The following is a 19,631-nucleotide window of genomic DNA, read 5'->3' on the forward strand; positions in this document are numbered from 1 at the left end:
TTGATAAACACAGTGAAGTACACTTGTCACAAAATATGAGCAGAATGTATTTTTGTCCTCCAAACATATTTTTATTACATGTACATTTGACAAAAATATTTAGAGTTAGCAGTGGACTTTAATAGTTTACAAAGCTACATGTACAAAGTAGCTGTTTAGAGATGTTGACCGTCACCAAATAAGAAAAGAACCAAGTTGAACCCTTACATATACAAAATGTAGCACTTAACTTTTTCACTGAGTGATATTTGAAAACTTAAGATGTGCTATCAAGTGACAGTTCTTAAGGTTTGCTTTTTTGTGCTCTCTGTTTTTTTTTACTGAATTATGTCTATATAATACATGATTGTTGTTCTATGAAAGTCCATATAGTCTGAGCAGTGCGTCTGGTTGTGGGTCTCTTCCTCGGAATTGTCTGAAGACATCTTTAGGGTGGGTTCCTCCTCCAAGACCAAGAATGGTTTCTCTGAATCTGCATGAAACATGTGAAGATCACAAGTGAGGAAAGTACACAATAAACATGTCATAGAATCTATTCTGACTGAAAATGCTGAATGAAAGAAAGTATTGACCAATTAGATGGAGTTAAGATTATCTTCTAGCTCACCAGTCTCCTCTGGATTAATAAATACCCTTAAAACACATTATGTGACACTGTATTCTTTACCTTACTTTGTCTCAATGTTAACAATCCTGTCTTAAGCGCTTGTCACATTAGCTACATTCACGAATTGGTGAGGGAATGGCCTCCCGAACGATAGCCAAACGCCCACCGACCACCGAGTGGGTTGAATGTTTCTAAATATTTCAAACATTCGTGGAGCGTTTGGGAGGTATGAGCAAATGTTGGTGTTAGTCCGCAAGTCAGCAAAACACAAGGCAACCATCTGTAAGTAAGTCAGCAGTTTTCGGGGTGTGTTAAGGAATAAATTTGACTCCAATTTAAGTCAAATTCGTTTCCAATAGAAAGATAGGTGTGGCCTAAATCTGGTCAGAGTGTTCAAGAACGTCATCCGAACCGGTTTTTTTTTAATGAACCTGAAACTAGATTTGGCCACACCAATTTAATTTGTTGGTTCTCGGATTCACCTCTTCATTTTTTTCTGATTTGCAAAAAAAAAAAAGATTCTGGTTCTGAATCAACTCAAAAATGCTCATAATTTGCCCCCAACAGTTGAGAAAATTCCTTTTCTTCCTAGTTGTTACAGTTTTTTTCCATCTATCAATGCAGTGGTTTGATTAAAAGTTCAAAATTTATTCTTTAAATTTTAACCCAGCCTTTTTCGTTGACTTCATGGCTCATATTTTGTGGCGTCGGGTGGTGTAGTGGATAGAGCAATCGACTATGAACCGGGAGACCCGGGTTCGATTCCGAGTCGTACCCGGTACATGTCTGAACATGCGCCCCGACGTTGTGCCCTTGGGAAAGGCACTTTACACGACTTTCCTCACTCCACCCAGGTGTGAATGGGTACCTAACTTCGGTTGGGGAAAGTCGTATTGAGGTCACCTTGTAGCGCCGAATGGCAGCCGCACAGACCCTTGCGACAGTTCCACAAAAAATGATTGTGGAACAAATAATATGTGTATCATGTGTATTATTTGATTGTTGTAATTATTGTGATTTGTATTGATTATGTGATACCCTGCATCAATTCAGCCGTATACAGGCTGCGACTGCACGGGTACTGTTTGGACAATAAAAACCATTTATTATTATTATTATATTATAGCATTTGGGGCTATAATAGGATGCCTAGACCTGTTTTTATTTTTATTTTTTTTCGCCCTGTCGCTTCATATTTTTCCTGAAAAAATCCGAGAACCAACAAATTAAATTGGTGTGGCCTTTGGGGAAAGATTGTGAATGTGTGACAGCGTCTTAACTAATTATAAGCCAGATATTACTTCAATCTGAATATTATCCTGTGACTTGTTCATGTAGTAACCAACAGTGTTTTACCTTTTCCCAATATCAGCCAGTTTGTCCCTATTTTCGAGTCCAGCCTCCTCGAAAGCTCCGAATGCGTCGACAGCCATGACCTCAGCCCACTTGTAGGAGTAGTACCCCGCCGCGTAGCCGCCGCCAAACAGGTGCTGGAAGGAGCAGGGGAACCTGTCCTCTGGCAGTGGGTGCAGGACTGTGTACTCCGCCGCTACTCTGTCCATAACAGTCTGCCACGGGTCGGAACTGTAGGAACAGTTTTGGTTTGAACCAAATCATTCTTTATTAGTGATGCATACCTAAACCCAATTTCAGGTTCAGGTCCGGATTCAAGTCCAGAGGTTTAGGTTCCCATGGCATACACAAAATTGCATGTTGGCAACCTTGCAGTGTTGTCTGGGTGAAACTTTGGCCACATAACATGGAGGCCGGTACTTGACGATGCCCGATGGCAATGTTTTCTTCATTTTGCAGCAAAGATTTTACAATCTACAGAAGGTTTTAGGTGGTTTGGAAAGAAAAGGGGTATGTGAAATGGTCTTTTATGGTAATAAGTCCGGACTCGGTTCTTGACTTTTAGGTTTTTTTGGACTTGAACCTAAACATTTTTTAAGTCCGGATCCAAGTCCAGTGAACCGGTATGCAGCACTATTCTTTATTCATGAGAAGCTCAAATCAGTATGCAAACCACTTTTATAGCACCTGTACCACAAGCAGACATTATATATCAAAGTTTACAAAATGTACCTCAATTAAAGTACTTTTAAATCTATCTAAGTATACACATATTTTACACATACATGGTACATAAAAACATAGTTTAAGTGTAAGAGCTTAACTCCTGAAGAAGTTGGCATTCATTTCTGTCTGTGCACTGCACTGAAATCGAAAGCTCATCTCCGTTGGTACATTTCATAATGAAGTTAGTATTTTTGTACACAAGGCTTAAGTAAAAAAAGTTAATATACATTATAATTATATATAATATAGTTTACATGACACACATACCTAGTATGGAGTTCCATATCCAGGGCACTGAAATATAACTGTCTCAACATCCCGGACCCAGCCATGTATTTGCGAGCTGGAAAATATAATATTCATCATTATAATGTGTATAAAACAGTATTACATGTATATACACTGCAAAAACACAATACAAGAGTAGACCATACATGTACTTTTGTATGGTACATGTAAATGTTGGATGCAGGGTTTTCTTATTGAATGTGTAAACTCACCATCCACAAGTTTGTTAAACAGGTCCCTCGGTAAGGTGTCCCCTGTCTGGTAATGTCCACTGATGTGCTGCATGGTGTCCCAGTCATATACCCAGTTCTCCATGAACTGAGAAGGCACCTCCACTGCATCCCACTCTACATTGTTTATCCCAGCCGCATCGTGATAGGGAACGTTGGTCAGCATGTGTTGGAGTCCATGGCCAAACTGGAGGACAGTGGAATGGGATTTAGTCTGACTGACAACCTTCTCCCTGCTATCTTACCCCTTAGAGCATGTCTGACTCAGCAGAACGTACTGCACCTGCACAAAACCCATAATGTATTATGCATAGCACTTTGGCAGATTACGTCTCATATAAGGTCATATTCGCACATTTAAGGTTAACATCCCGTCTGTAGTTTCCAAATGTTATGTCGGAAAAGATATCAGGCAACAGGCAAAATTCTGATGCAACGTTGACCAAACATCCAATGAAAACCGTGAAAAATCGGGATTTCGCGCAGGCCCAGTACGTTCTGCCAACCTGCTACCCCAGGCCTGTAATACATGTAGCCAATACAGTTTTGGTGTCAGTGCAGAGAATGTTACAGGCTGTTCAGGGAGCCAACTAACAAAATAAAACTACTTAGTGATACATGTTTTGAACTACAGTAATATATGTTATTATAGTTTCTGACATTTTGAACCAGTCTGGAAAACTGGCATTGTATTGTCAAATGACTAGAACTTTCGTAGAGTGGAAGTCGCTGCCACCAAGTACAGTTGGGGCATCATCACTATTCAATTTTAAACAATTAAACACTAGAATGATGTTCAAAGACTAGGTGTAACAGGTTGTTCAGTGTAGTGTAGCTAGCTGCCGCCACGCCGTGTGCTTGCGAAGCTGGTGTGTTATTGTCAAAGGTTATACCGGCTGTAAAATAATTTAAATGTAACTGTTACTAAATAAATACACAGTTACTTCAAGTGACATACAAATCAGTAATGGATTTTTGCAATACATAATATTTGAATGACACCTTTTCCTCACTGAACTACGTATCATTTACAATTGCTGACCTCGTGAAACAATGTCTCCACCTCCCGGAAGTTCATGAGAGAAGGTTTGTCTCCGACCGGTGGACTCTGGTTACACACCAGGTAAGCTACAGGCTTGGTCTGCATCACCAGGCTTCTTCCTGCAGGAAATACAGCAATCAAAGGTGGGATAAAACATCTCTAGATCTAGAATTCTAGTTGAGAAACTACATATAAAACACTAGGCCATAGCCCTTATGCTACATGTAGATTAGTGCTTTATTCAGCTGATGTTTCAGTGCCTGTCTCTGTCATCTTCCTCAGGGGAATTCTGAAATGGTTCACATTGCTTGGTTGTGTATAAAAAGAGTCTTTACTTGGTGACCAATCTGATGAAACTGTTCACTGATGGATCCAATCTATTCACTATTTGATATCATTGCAAATAGCATCATCATTCCCATTACATGCTGATAGATGGGCAAAATTTGTCAATGAAATCAATTCAGGTTGTCCCTGGACAAAATTATTATGATTGAATCCCAGAGAAATGGGAGAAAATCTGAAGGAACAGACAAGTATCCTACCGAGTGCTGAGTCCATCCATGCTCCACCTCTCTTCTCATGTGGGCGGGAGTATGGGTCCAGGAAGAAGGAGGCGATGTGGTCACCTGGGGGGAGATAGGCAGGAGTTTGAACACTTCGGACAATCAGGCCACACCAATTTAATTTGTTGGTTCTTGGATTCGCCTCTTCATTTTTTTCTGATTTGCAAAAAAAAAAAAAAAAAGATTCTGGTTCTGAATCAACTCAAAAATGCTCATATTTTGCCCCCAACAGTTGAGGAAATTCCTTTTCTTCCTAGTTGTTACAGTTTTTTCCATCTATCAAGGCAGTGGTTTGATTAAAAGTTCAAAATTTGTACTTTAAATTTTAACCCAGCCTTTTTTGTTGACTTCTTGGCTCATATTGTAGCATTTGGGGCTATAATAGGATGCCTAGACCTGTTTTTATTTTTATTTTTTTTCGCCCTGTCGCTTCATATTTTTTCTGAAAAAATCCGAGAACCAACAAATTAAATTGGTGTGGCCTCAGGATTCAATCCTGATACATGTATGTATGAATCATCATGATGGTGATCATATCTGTTATGATCAGATTTGATCACTATCATGATGATTGTAGATCTGAATTATTCCGTAAGACTATTACCATTTTAAAGATACAAACAATGTAACATCACTTTTAATAGTCTTGATCCTAAATTAGTATAGACTCAGTTCAAGAAGACTATGCTAATCACATGTAGCTTGATACAACACAATTTCACTTTACTGGATCTGCACTCATCATAATTATAACAAGGGAAATCGTAGATTTCAAACCTCCGGGTTTTTTCGTGTTCTATTGGTTTAGGTTATTTGTTTGTGTGTAGTATGAAAGTTATGTGCGTAATATGTTTGTATGTGTTTGATGGCTACTGACGGTTGGTTCGGTATGGACTGTTGATTAACGTGTCTCACAGTCTGACAGCCTGCACCGTCACCCGCGCCATTACCCCCGCCGTCATCCCGCGCCGTCATTGCTGCGCCGTCACCCAAAATTTTTATCGGAACCAGACACCCCTCTGTTTGACCCCTTTTGAATGCTAAGACCCAAAACTGCAACCGCCCCATTCCTTAACAACATGGTAATTACCATTTTCAGCATGGCGGGGGTGTCCGGAGCACTTAAAAACCTTTTATTTCGACGCCCATAAACACATATGCAACTAGAGTTCCCCGATCTCATACCTTCGCCAAATGATGTTAATCTTTATGACTGACAAATTATACATTAGATTATTCCCCCTGATTTAACAAATAGGAACCTAATTTTCATGAATTATATCATTTTATCATAACATATTTATTAAACCAAAAGACAGTCTTATATTAACAAACAATGCATTCTAGTTTTTCCTAATAAATTATGCAAATGAGGTCCTGATTTGAATAAATTATGTTTAATGATGTTCACCTCAACTTAACTTTCAAATACCACAAGTATGAAATTCCAGGCAGTTATCATTACATAATTATAAAATTTTCTCATTAATTATGCAAATTAAGTCATTATTAACATAATCAATATCTGCCTGTGTTTCTCTCGTTGTCAATTACCAATGTCACAAGCTTCAATTGTCCTATCATGGAATGCAGCTGATCTATAGAATTTCCCCATAAATTATGCAAATTACATCCATATTTGCATAATTGTCACAAAATTATATTAAGCATCACGTAAGCTACCTACATACCAAAAATCATGACGATCCGTCAACCGGTTCTTGAGTTATCCCCTTTTGAATATTTTCAAGAATATATCACTGCAGTTACAGAGCAAGCCGCTAGGGGGCCCAAACTCACATCACTTCTTTCCCAGCACAAGAGCTACCTACCATCCAAATTTCATCACCATAGCATGTCTAGATCATGAGATATCAAAACCAGAAGTTCAGCTGCAGTACTATAACAAGCCGCTAGGGGGTCCAAAATCTAATCATTTTGAGGTCTCATCAAGACCTACCCACCTACCAAGTATCAAGACAATCCATCAAGGCCTTCTCAAGTTATCGTGTTTACAGACACACACACACACACACATACACGAACGCCTCTGAAAACATAACCTTCTTGGCGAAGGTAATTAAACAAAAACGTTCTGCATCATCTGCAGCCCAATAGCAATACGTATAAAGAATCACAGACCAATCCGTCCAGCCGATCGCGAGAAACAGCTGCTGACAGAAATGTTTCGAACCATAGTAAAACCTCCTCGCGGAAGGATATCTCCTTCCCCGGAGGTAAAGATCGCAAATGTGGAAATGCGATGAAAACTTTGTGACAATAGGAAGACACCAGACTCTATTCCAGCCCTATTGACCCCAATATAAACTGTGAGCAAAACTAGGTGAAACAGACCTAAGGTATTCCATTCCACCTGTCTTAACCTGGATACCTGTCTGTTCTCAGGCTCCAGGTAAACATCAGGTAAACACAGACAGGTAACAGTAGCACCTACTGACGTCAAACACCTGAAGTAGTGCCATAACAGGATTTCTGGCTGTCGTTTTGTTACATTTATCACATAGCTGAGATAGGTTTAGTTCCTTGAGGTTATTTTTGGAACATGGGAAAATGATCTAATCATATGTCAATGAAGGTTAGACATCCAGGTAATACTATACGCCAAAAAGCAGTTACTCAAGCAACTGGATATGATTCTAATCATAGATTCTAACACACATCAGTTACTGTGCATCACTTTATCATTCAAAATGTCAACATTTCAGACATGTTTAAAGTTAAAACTTTTGGTCCAACAAAAAAAGTTGGCCTAGAGCTTCACTGGGCCAGTCTACTGACTGAGGAAGACCAGAGTGACTGGTCGAAAGCTCTAGGTGAGAAAACGTTTCATGTTGGACCAAAATTTTAAACTTTAAACATGAAACTACAATGTACCAACACAGATGAACTTTCAAGACAATATTTCAGACAGTTTGTTTAAAAAAAACTTTACGATCATCTTGGAAATTTCAATTCTTGAAGGAATCCCACAGTTTCGCAAAAGAAGAAAAGTATATATATAAACATGCACTAACAGGTAGCCTGGTAGAAGCTAGGTAAAAAATACTAAATATACATACAGAAACGAAATGATAACAGATTATAATTACATAAACTTTAAGAAATTCCAATCCCATTTGGTCATCCTGTTATTAAGTGCCAACAAACTGCCTAATTAATGAGTACGTGCCTTGGGCAGGGATTATTAACACACACCACACAGGAAGGTCGTTATATCATAAATCATAACTGTCTGACGTTCACCTCTGACCTACAGTCCACAAATTACATCTTCTTCTAGCAAAAACATGGCTTTAAAACTAGTATCAAAGCAAATAACTGCCAGTGGGGGGGCAGTTTTCCTTAGTACTGAACCTATTTTGTAGACAATTCTTAAATACATGTACGTCAATGAAGGTTAGACATCCAGGTAATACGATATGCCAAAAAGCAGTTACTCAAGCAACTGGATATGATTTTGAAAACGTCAGACGTTTCAGAGACCAGAGGGGAAATGCAGGTTTATAAGCACAAACTATTGATTGATATGCAAATAAAGTGAATTCCTTAATACATGTATTGCAGAGTGTGCACACAGAACTACTAGTGTACTAGAAAGATTGCGGATTTTTGAAAGCCGAGAATTAAAAAGAAGAAACACGTCAACGAAGGACTCAATGATAGTATAGCCTTAGTATAGCCTTATGTTTGTTCATTTGTAAACAATTTGTTGTGTAGCATTTCTTTGAATTTCTCACAGTGTAACAATGTTAACTATGATACTCTAGCAACTATTTTTTGACACGGTCATAGTATCTAACTTAATTTATAAAAAGATTGGTAAAAAGTTTGCATGTTATACTGAAGAAATTTCGTGGAGTTAAAGACTTTCAACTGTTCCCAAAGAATGAGAAACTTGGTTACCACGCCTTCTCACAGAATATGACCTATAAGAAGTTCAACCAAAAAAAACAAAAGTTAGAACTGTTACAGACGATATGTTCTACTTGAAAGAAACAAAATGTAAAAACGTGCAAGAAATTTTTCATCTTATGCAGTAACTGAACAAATCTCATGGAGTTAAGAACTCCAACTCCCTAAAAAGAATGAGAAACTTGTTTACCACACCTTCTCACAGAATATGACCTATAAGAAGTTCAACCAAAAGTTAAAACTGTCACAGACGATATGTTCTACTTGAAAAAAAGGGTCGAACTCTTGCCCCACACGTACGGAAACGCGCCATATAAGGAGACTGTCCTGAGATGCCGTTTTACCAAAAGTTAGACCTGTCACCACGGATTAAATCTGCTGTCCGAGACACTGCGATTTTTCTCACACCTGTGGCCACACCTGCAAGTCGGCCTACAAGAGGTGACCCACCTGTGACCCTGACACCCACCCATCTATCACAACCTCACTTTTCACACAGGTAAGAACAACACACCTGGCACAGGTACGCACCCCTGGTCGGATCAGGCACACACGGTGGCACCTACAGGGTGTCATTACGCCCTAATGTGGCTTAATTTGGAAACTTGATAGTTGTAAAGCGAGAGGTTAGGCCTTGGAACACATGGGGCTTGTTGTAAGGGACTTGTAGGACAAGCCGGTACACATGCATGATTGTACATGACTGTACATGTATATGGTTCTGGGGAATCATGATATATATATTCTGTGTACTATGTAGTTTGCCGCATACATATATTTTGTAAGTAGGATGACTTTATCCATACATATTATTTAGCTTTGTTAGATCTTCAGTTGTATTAGACTATACCAAAGTCCCTGACTGTGTACTAAATTTGTTGAGTCAATAGAGAATCTTTCTATAATCTATAATGTAAGGTGAATGTTAGAAACAAGAACTTTTTCACCCTATTTTTTTTTATTAAAGGATACCTAAATATGAAACACTTTTCCACAATTGTCATGATATGAGAACTGGACTGGTACATGTATCAATACAGTCATCATCTGTTCTCTATTTAATTTTTTTGGTCTATGACATTATGATAATAATTATCATAATTACAGTTTCAATATAGTTTCAAGAAACAGTGCTCCAGTCAGAAGCTCTGAGTAATGTAAGTGTCTGAACATTAAGACATCAAAACGTAAGCAGGTGAGAAACATTACAGGCCATGTGTAAAAAAAAAAAAGGAAACCTAATATCCTATTATAATAATGTTTTACCAACCAGATGAAATTATTTTCACGGATTCTTGCAAATCCAATGAAAAAAAGAGATTCTGTAGTCACTGTGTAAGATGACTGAGAGTCCTTAGTATGTCCTGTAGTTACCCCAGGTGCTACACTTTAGTGATAACCATCAGACGACCTGTACTAATGTGTCACCTGCCCTGGCACATAATGCCCCCCTCCCACTCCCTATCTCTCGATCTGCCCCTGGGACATCATATTTCACATCCACACACTGAGTGGGGGTTCTCTCTTTTCTTTACTTTTAACTGCCACAGACGACGTAAAATTTAGCACATGATGCCAGACATTTCCTAATCCACCTTAGACGACATTTTTTTACAACTTTCTTTTGATTGTGAAAACTTATGTGCAGTTTTAAGTACAGTTTAGACCACACCGATTTAATTTTTTGGATGACATCCACGCGCATTGATTTTCGCCTGTTCTCAAAAAAAAAGATCACGTCCTCCGAGGCTCTGGCCTGGCTCTAGGCCTGGGTAGTCCATGGTAGTTGGTGACAGTACGGAGTCACACACCCAGGCTACCGAAGCTCCACGACTCAAGAACTCAGTACATACATACAGTGACGATTCATAAATTCCGCAAAAGCCAGCATGTGCCAGCTTGTCGTATGCGTACAATATCAGTTGTGTATTCCTGTGGTTAAGTAGCATTTTTATTTTGGGCCGGAATTTTTTTTTTTATTCGCCCACGCGCACTAGTTTGGGGGTCTTCAGAGGATGTCATCCATATTAAGCGGCCTTAGTAGTAGAAGTAGTAGAAGAAGTAGTAGCACATGTAGTAAACTGTAGTAGTTATTGGAAAATATGTTACTTAGTACTGTTACGTAGTTACTGGAAAATATATTGGTCCAGAAATACAATCATATGGAAGTTTTAATCGATGTGTCTCTGACAACTCTGAACACATTTTAACAGTTACTGGCATTTTTAATAATATATGCTTGAGATTTATTTGCAGATAAGGCCACACCAATTTAATTTCTTGGTTAACGGATTCGCCTCTTCATTTTTTTCTGATTTGCAAATAAAAATAAAAATTCAGAATCAACTGCAAAATGCTCATATTTTGCCCTGAACAGTTGAAAACAGTCCTTTTCATCCTACTTGTTACAGTTATTCCATCTTTCAATGCAGTGGTATCATTAAAAGTTCAAAATTCATTGTTTAAATTTTGAACCAGCCTGGCGTGTTGACTTCATGGCTCCTATCGTACCATTTTGGGCCATAATAGGATGCCTAGGCCTGTTTTATTTTTATTTTTTTTTCGCCCGCCCGCTCCATTATTTTTCTGGAAAAATCCGTTAACCAAGAAATTAAATTGGTGTGGCCTAAAGGTTTATTATTCATAATCCCACAGTAGTAAATGGATAATGAGTGGCCACAAATGTCTGGCATTTTAAGATCTAATGACCCAATTATGATATCAGTACCATCAGCCCTGCAGACCCCATAAGTCATAGTGAGACACTGAGACATTGTCATAGTGCCTGTTGTGGAAGTGTGTGTGAGGTCCAAACCTCACCTTCATAGTGATCTGTATCTGTATTGTTGTTGTTGTCCTTGTTACCTTCGCCAAGAAGGTTATGTTTTCAGTAGCGTTTGTCTGTGTGTGTGTGTGTGTGTGGGTGGGTGTGTGTGACTACAGTGTGTTTGTGTGTGTGTGGTTTAGCAAAATAACTTAAGAAGCAGTGGATGGATTGGAATGAAACTTTGTAGGTAGGTAGGTCTTCATGAGACCTAGGAATGATTAGATTTTGGGCCCCCCTGGCAGCTTTCCTAGGTACTGCAGCAGAACTTCCGGTTTTGATATCTCGTGATCTGGACATGCTAGGGTCACGAATTTTGGATGGCAGATAGCTCATGGAATAGGGAAGAAGTGACATGAGTTTGGGTCCCCTAGCTGCTTGTTTAACGTCTAATATCTCACTGGATGTGGTCTCTTGGTGCTCGTTTTTGCGTGGTTCAGTTCAGAGGCAAATGGTCTCTCTAGATATTTAATTCTTCAGGTGCCTAAATATGTATGGAAAATGGTGCTGAAAAAAATGCTTCAAGATCTCAATCCCTCTATTAAAAAAAGTATCTGTACCAGACCACAAGACTTGTTGGATAATATTATTTGATTTTGAAGCAATTAGACTATCATTTTAGTAACTAAAAATTTAGTACCTACAAATTACATGCATCAATTTACATGTACGTCATGTAACATCATGAAGCACATTGAGCAACATGACATTTGGGTGAAGAAACAATGATTGTTATATATTTTGCTATAAAGCTGTAGATATCTTCACAATATCTACATCTTTGTAAACCCTTACGTCAGGAATTATACGAATTTGTCACTTTTACAATTTGTGGAACATAGAATTTCCTCTGAAACTGTGGGAAGTTTCATCAATGAATGTACATGTATGTACTGTTAGGCCACACCAATTTAATTTCTTGGTTAACGGATTCGCCCGCTTCATTTTTTTCTGATTTGCAAATAAAAATAAAAATTCAGAATCAACTGCAAAATGCTCATATTTTGCCCTGAACAGTTGAAAACAGTCCTTTTCATCCTAGTTGTTACAATTATTCCATCTTTCAATGCAGTGGTATCATTAAAAGTTCAAAATTCATTGTTTAAATTTTGAACCAGCCTGGTGTGTTGACTTCATGACTCCTATCGTACCATTTTGGGCCATAATAGGATGCCTAGGGCTGTTTTTATTTCTTTTTTTTTTTCGCCCGCCCGCTCCATTATTTTTCTAGAAAAATCCGTTAACCAAGAAATTAAATTGGTGTGGCCTTATGCATATTAGATACAACACTGTCATATCTTCCCATCAGCCCTCTGGCCATAATTTGTCACCACATCCCATGGCTGACATTCTAGAAGTCCCACCAAAAACCAGCAACATGGGAGTTTTCCCACGGACATGCATATACCTGGCTGACTGAACATACGTCAGAAAAATACTTTAATCAGTGGGCATGTAAAAAAGTTTTTCTCAGAACATTTTCAATGACACTATGAACTACTTTCAGACAACTCCATTTTTTTTTCAGTGTTCTGGCCAGCCTGAATATTTTTCATCTCAATTTTGTTGGACACAACATCGAGGTGCAAGGTGTTGCATGGAAAAACTTGAAATCTTGACCCTCTGAAACACTATTTCCTACATTTTGAGGCACAATGTCTAGTATGTGTGATGATATAATAGAGAGAGAATCATTCATTGACAAATGATTGTGTACAGAAATTGTCCTGACATTTTCATGCCTTTACAACTTCTGAAGATTTGATACAACTGTTATTTGCTGAATTCCTGGATCTAAAAAGTACCACATACTTGTAGCCATACTTTTAGACAACAGAGGCATCTTTTTGGTGTCTCATAAAGAGATCATTATACACATGACTGATGATTCCTACTCAGTCCGACACTGCATACTTTCCCAGACAAACCTATAATCACAGTTAATAGTTCTGCGTTTCTGCTACGATGTCTCTCCTTTCATAATTGAATTACTTCTGCCGGTAGTGCGGCCCTGTGCTTATCGCCCTGTTGATTAAGTTGTTAACCTTTCAGGTGGGTTGGAGTAACCTCCGGATTACTGTATGAATGAGTTATTAGCTGCCACATTCTCCGAAGCCGCTTCCTTAACGACTTGCCTCCGGCCGCTGTCAGCATAATAACCCACTTCATTGATACGTGTCACTTCTAATTAAATTTACCCCCAATTAGAGCGGCTTGGGGGGAGGTTTAATTGGCGAGAGACCCTCTCCGGTGAGGCAAGGGGTCAGCTTTGAGGGGCAACCAGGTGAGGGAACCTTTGGAAGGGATTCAAATGCTCGTTGGGTCATTTATAACTCCGCTAAAGACGACCTCTGGTTCAACTGGGTGGATTCAAAACAGATACAAAAGGTGAAGGTGACAATACGAACAAGAAAACTACCTTTTAAACATAAAATGGCTTGCAGTATGTAGCACAATCACAAAACTCAGAATTGGCTGTCAGAAACTAAGTATAGAAACTGGGAGATTCGAAAAAAATTCCTATAAACCAGAGGGTTGGTCCATTTTGTCCAGAGCTAATTGAGGCAACCAGGTGAGGGAACCTTTGGAAGGGATTCAAAAGCTCGCTGGGTCATTTATAACTCCGCTAAAGACGACCTCTGATTCAACTGGGTGGATTCAAAACAGATACAAAAGGTGAAGGTGACATTATCATGTTTCTTTCCACCCTGAACAAGCACTATAAGCAAGAAAACTACCTTTTAAACATAAAAACACTTGACGTATGTAGCGCAATCACAAAACTCAGAATTGGCTGTCACAAAGTATAGAAACTGGGAGATTCGAAAAAAATTCCTATAAACCAGAGGGTTGGTCCATTTTGTCCAGAGCTAATTGAGGCAACCAGGTGAGGGAACCTTTGGAAAGGATTCAAAAGCTCGCTGGGTCATTTATAACTCCGCTAAAGACGACCTCTGATTCAACTGGGTGGATTCAAAACAGATACAAAAGGTGAAGGTGACGTTATCATGTTTCTTTCCACCCTGAACAAGCACTGTACACAAAAAAAACTACGGTAACCTTTCAAACATAAAATGGCTTGATGTATGTAGCGAAATCACAAAACTCAGAATTGGCTGTCACAAACTCATAAGTATAGAAACCGGGAGATTCCAAAAAATTCCTATGGACCAGAGTGTTGGTCCATTTTGTCCAGAGCTAATTGAGGACGAATATCACTTTTTGATTGACTGTCCTAAATATATCGATGTACACAATTCACTATACACTAGACTATCAGATTCTCTTTCAGATTTTACTAAACTGTAACAATGAACAATGAAATGCAAAATGTAAATACATATGCATGCTATGCATAGGGATGTATATTTAATATATTAAAAGACTGAGTATATAGATATTAGAAACTCCTTCAATAATTGTATAAGTATTACCTATCCCATACTAGCCACCCACTTTTGTATTAGTTAGGTTAGCCTTATGAACATGTACTTGTGTACTTAGTAGATACACGTACCATACTTTGTAACCTGTACAACTGTTACAAGTGCTATAAAGATATCCTGTAAGAAATTAATAAATGGAGGGCAGCTTGCAGTAAATTTTACACATGGAAGATCTCAACACCAATTCTCTAATGATAATTACAGTTTTCAATGGACAAGATTATTATAATGTGTCCAAATCTACATTTTTCTGCAAGATACATTCCCCTATACTATGTAAAGTGAATTTAAAATCGGACAACTATGTAATACTTGATGTTCTTCCATACACCTTTTAATTATGCTAATTTTAAAAGTTGAAAGCTTGCAAATTATGTATATGTCTGTAATGTTGAAAACTATTGAGAATTCTTCATGTAAATTGGTTTTTAATTCAGTCTCTGTAAACTGCGATAAACCAATAAACTCATATCATAGTTTGTCCAGAGTTTTTCCAGAGTCTAGTACTTGACAATGTTTGTGTTAGAATCAACAATCACTACAAAGAAGGTACAATTCTTTAGTCAAACTCATCTTTATCTTTTGGGATTTTGTGATAAGTAAGCAAGGAGATCTTCCAATTAAAACAAGCCTCATTTAGATTAGATGATAAGATTAAAAATGCAGATGTGACATTTGGTGCATCTTCGTACTTTTGTCTTCCAATCTTCCAGTGCATTTGCCAGCGGAATCTACGGGACAAAGCGTGGGACGGCGCGATTATTCCACTAGCTCTGACCCGAAATTGTGGCTTACGTCCACAATTGGAACAACTGACACTTGGAAATTGAAATCTTATCCCGATATTAAGTGTATTATGTGTGTGAAGCTGGGTAACAATAGAGGTGCACACAGGGGGGATTCACGCATGAAAACAGCTTGTGCAGGTGTGCAGTTACTGTTAGGAGTGTTATCTACGTGACTGTGTACATGTCAGGCTTAAAATACATCGCAAGTTTGAGTTAGAAACTTAGAAACAGTTTCTGACTACTTCATACACTTGCTGTTATATATTCAAATAGTGATGATAAGTTTATTGCAACTTCCTGCCTGAAAGCTAATTGCAAATAACAAACTAATAAAAGAACATTGAGACAGGGTACAAAACCTACATGTACATTATGACACAAGGTAATAGCCTAAAACTAATTAAAAGCTATGTCTAAAACTATGTCTGAAGGGTTTGACTTATATCTTTTTCAAACCATGAAAGGCATAATGTCCCACTTTTTCCCAAAAAACTTTTGGGTAGTCAAAAGAAGAATCATTATGGTAGATTATAGATTAATTATTTCATTACATACGGTGTAGAAGTTATTACTTAGTTTACTATATAAACAAGCCAAGAATTGTGTCTTCCTAAACTTTCAACACTGGGTTTAACAAGTTCTTAATTAGCTATGATGATCTATTTAACCTTGTTTTAGAGTCGCAATTAATTCAAGAACAAACAACATGACATTGTATAATTTCTTATTACCCAAACTACTAGGCTAAGTACTTGATGGATCTAAATGTATAATGAATTTCACACTATATCATTGTTGTGTGGCCAATACTATTGTGTGAGACACTGAAGACAATACACATTTTGTAATGACAATATTAAAAGGTTAACAGGTTGCATAGATAGGGGCAGAAGACAACTTGACTATCTGGATTTGGCGATTAAGTCTTTCAGACCCAACACTGATACTTGATAAAGAACAGTGGGCGTCTTTTACATAACACTGCAACTTTGGGCTCTTTCAGTAACATCAACAGAATATTTACACTTCTGAGGAATGTGTCACAATACTTGATGATCACACATTACTTTGTTGCCCATTGATATTCAAAACAGATCTACAACACCTTGCTCAGAGAAATCAATGATTTTTTTTTTGTTCTTTTAAGGCCACACCAATTTAATTTGTTGTTTCTCGGATTTGTTCACTTCACTTTTTTCTGATTTGCAAAAAAAAAAAAAAAATTCAGGCTCTAAATCAAGTCCAAAATGCACATATTTTGGCCACCTAAATTGAAGGAAGTTCCTTCTCTTTGACTTGTTACAGTTTCATCTATCAATGCAGTGGTTTGATTAAAAGTATGAAATTCATTGTTTGAATTGCAAACGAGCCTGAGTGGTATGTTGACGGCATGGCGCCTTAAATAGCATTTGGGGCTATCATAAGATGTTTTTTTTTGTTTTTTTTCGCCCTGTCATGTTCTGAAAAAAATCCAAGAAGCAACAAATTAAATTGGTGTGGCTTTGTCATAAAAAACTTGCTTGGAGAAATCTACTTTCTGCCTTTCTCATCCCATAGATATGTTCAAATCATTGGAGCAGAGTTTAGGACTACTTTCTTTTAAATCAAACTACCGGTAGCACACTTTTCAAAATCCTCTAAGTAACAATAAACATCCTTAGGCTACAAGATTCCAAAATTTAAAGCATAGTGGCGTGACAAAACTGTGATTTAAACTTCAAGGCTCTACAAAGATGACCAGATATGCGTTAAAAGCAATTATCAAGAAAAAAAAAAGACCTTTCTTCATTTTTCAAAAGATCCACAGGCCTTGAAATTAACTTTTCTTCCTATTGTTCCAGCACTGTGCCAATCTGTTTTTCTGAAAAAAAGAAATTCAACTTGAAGTCAGCTTTATTTTGCTTATGTTCTGACTCCCAGAGTAGACAGGAAATTCGGGGAAACTTTTCCAGAGCCAAAAGCTCGGACGTGTGCCTGATAAACAAAAAAAAGGGGGGCTGATACTCTAAATCTACATGTAAATGTTGATTATTTTCCTATCGTCCAAAATATATCCCAAAGTGTATTTCAGTTGTCCTGGTCTAAATTTTAGTGACTAGTGGCCATTGGGACACTTAGGCCCAATTTAGACTAGAAACGGTATACCGTTTCGAAACGGTACGAAACGTTTCGCCACAGAAAACGGTTCGTCTTTAGACACAGAGGCGGAAGCGTTTCGGGCCGCCCGTGGCGCAGGATGTTTCTGACCCACAGTGACCTATGATGACCTCCCCGAGCCACTTCTACGGTTTGCCTCATTGGCCTTACGATACTTGTGTTTCAGGGCCTTGAACTTCGCCCGAACCTGCATTGTGGTGCGTAAATACCCCTCAGCCGCCAGCCCGTCCACAAGCATCTGTATGCCCTCCCTATTACGCGAGGTCTCCAAGCGGGATTGTATAGTTTGATCGGCCCACAAGATGATCAAGCAGCGGGTCTCATCTTGGGTCCAGATCCTCCCCTGGCCTTCTGCCATCCCTCCATACGTAAAGGATGACGAAAATTCGAGAAATACACGATATAAAATGGCGAAAATGGACACAATCAAATATGGCGCGAATCTACCAGATAATGGACGTGTGCGGGCGTTATTAGTCATGTGATTAGTCATATGACACGTGACCTGGTTACCGGTTTCAGAACCCTTGTCTTTAGACCTAGCAAAAAGCGTTTCGGGCCCCCCGCAGAAGGGTTCTGAAACGGTCGAAAACCACGATGGAGGTGGTTTTCGGAAACGGTCCGCGAAAACCCATAACATACCGTTTTTTCCTCTTTAGACCGGGAACGGTTAACCGTTCTGAAACGTTTCCCTGGCCAAAACCCCTTAAGCGTTTCTAGTCTAAATCGGGCCTTAATTTCAATCCCTGATCCATCCTCCTTGCATGTAACATTATACAGTACAGTGCCCATTCTGCCTAACTAGTTGATGACATGAGAAGGGGAGGTGGGTAAGACAACAGCTCTATTGTTCACCTTCTAAAGAGGGGCATTTTCAATTTCCATCCACCCAATTAGAACACAGCCCCACCTAAGTTGGGCTGATTGTGAGGTGTTGATGATAGTTTGATGGGCAAGCCTAGGCCTGGGGATATCGTTCATCACTTCTTCACAATGATTGATGGAACCTCACCAAAACCATCAGTTTTATGGCATCCAAATGACCTTTTATTACCTTTTACAGCGTAAGGCCACACCAATTTAATTTGTTGGTTCTCGGATTCGCCTCTTTGTTTTTTTCTGATTTGCAAAAAAAAAAATATGATTCTGGTTCTGAATCAACTGAAAAATGCTCATGTTTTGCCCCCAACAGTTGAGGAAAGTCCTTTTCTTCCTAGTTGTTACAGTTTTCCCATCTATCATTGCAGTGGTTTGATTTAAAGTTCAAAATTCAATGTTTAAATTTCAACCCAGCCCTTTGTGTTGACTTCATGGCTCATCTCGTAGCATTTAAGCCTATAATAGGATGCCAAGACCTCACAGGGCGAAAAAAAATAATAAAAACACTGTTTTTATTTTTATTTTTTTCTCGCCCTGTCGCTTCATATTTTTTCTGAAAAAATCCGAGAACCAACAAATTAAATTGGTGTGGCCTAACTAACGCAGTCAAATCTTCTTAAAGAAAAACACCTGGTTGTAAAATACTACCACATTTTTACAATTTGCAATAAATCTTTTATACTGAAAGGCAAGCTTTTGGCTTAAGAAGTCTACAGTACAGTACAAACTAACTGTAACACTACAATTACCTTCTTGTATATTATTCGTACGCAATACACAATGCCAAAATGG

At 38.4% G+C, this 19,631-nt stretch overlaps 1 protein-coding gene across 1 annotated transcript in view; it reads right to left on the reverse strand.

The window, feature by feature from the left end:
• Window positions 1-167: 167 nt before the first annotated feature.
• Window positions 168-19,631, reverse strand: part of LOC109483934 (probable cytosolic oligopeptidase A) — a 41,903-nt gene continuing 22,439 nt past the window's right edge. The window contains exons 14-19 of the mRNA XM_019787075.1: window positions 4,792-4,875; window positions 4,247-4,365; window positions 3,187-3,391; window positions 2,954-3,029; window positions 1,964-2,191; window positions 168-472 (exon numbers count right to left, since the gene is read on the reverse strand). Of these exons, the coding sequence (XP_019642634.1) occupies window positions 355-472; window positions 1,964-2,191; window positions 2,954-3,029; window positions 3,187-3,391; window positions 4,247-4,365; window positions 4,792-4,875 (830 nt within the window). The 3' untranslated portion in view covers window positions 168-354. The remainder of the gene's footprint in view (window positions 473-1,963; window positions 2,192-2,953; window positions 3,030-3,186; window positions 3,392-4,246; window positions 4,366-4,791; window positions 4,876-19,631) is intronic.

The sequence above is a fragment of the Branchiostoma belcheri genome, unplaced genomic scaffold (genome assembly GCF_001625305.1).
Source record: "Branchiostoma belcheri isolate BF01 breed outbred unplaced genomic scaffold, Haploidv18h27 scaffold67, whole genome shotgun sequence".
Classification (NCBI taxonomy): domain Eukaryota; kingdom Metazoa; phylum Chordata; class Leptocardii; order Amphioxiformes; family Branchiostomatidae; genus Branchiostoma; species Branchiostoma belcheri.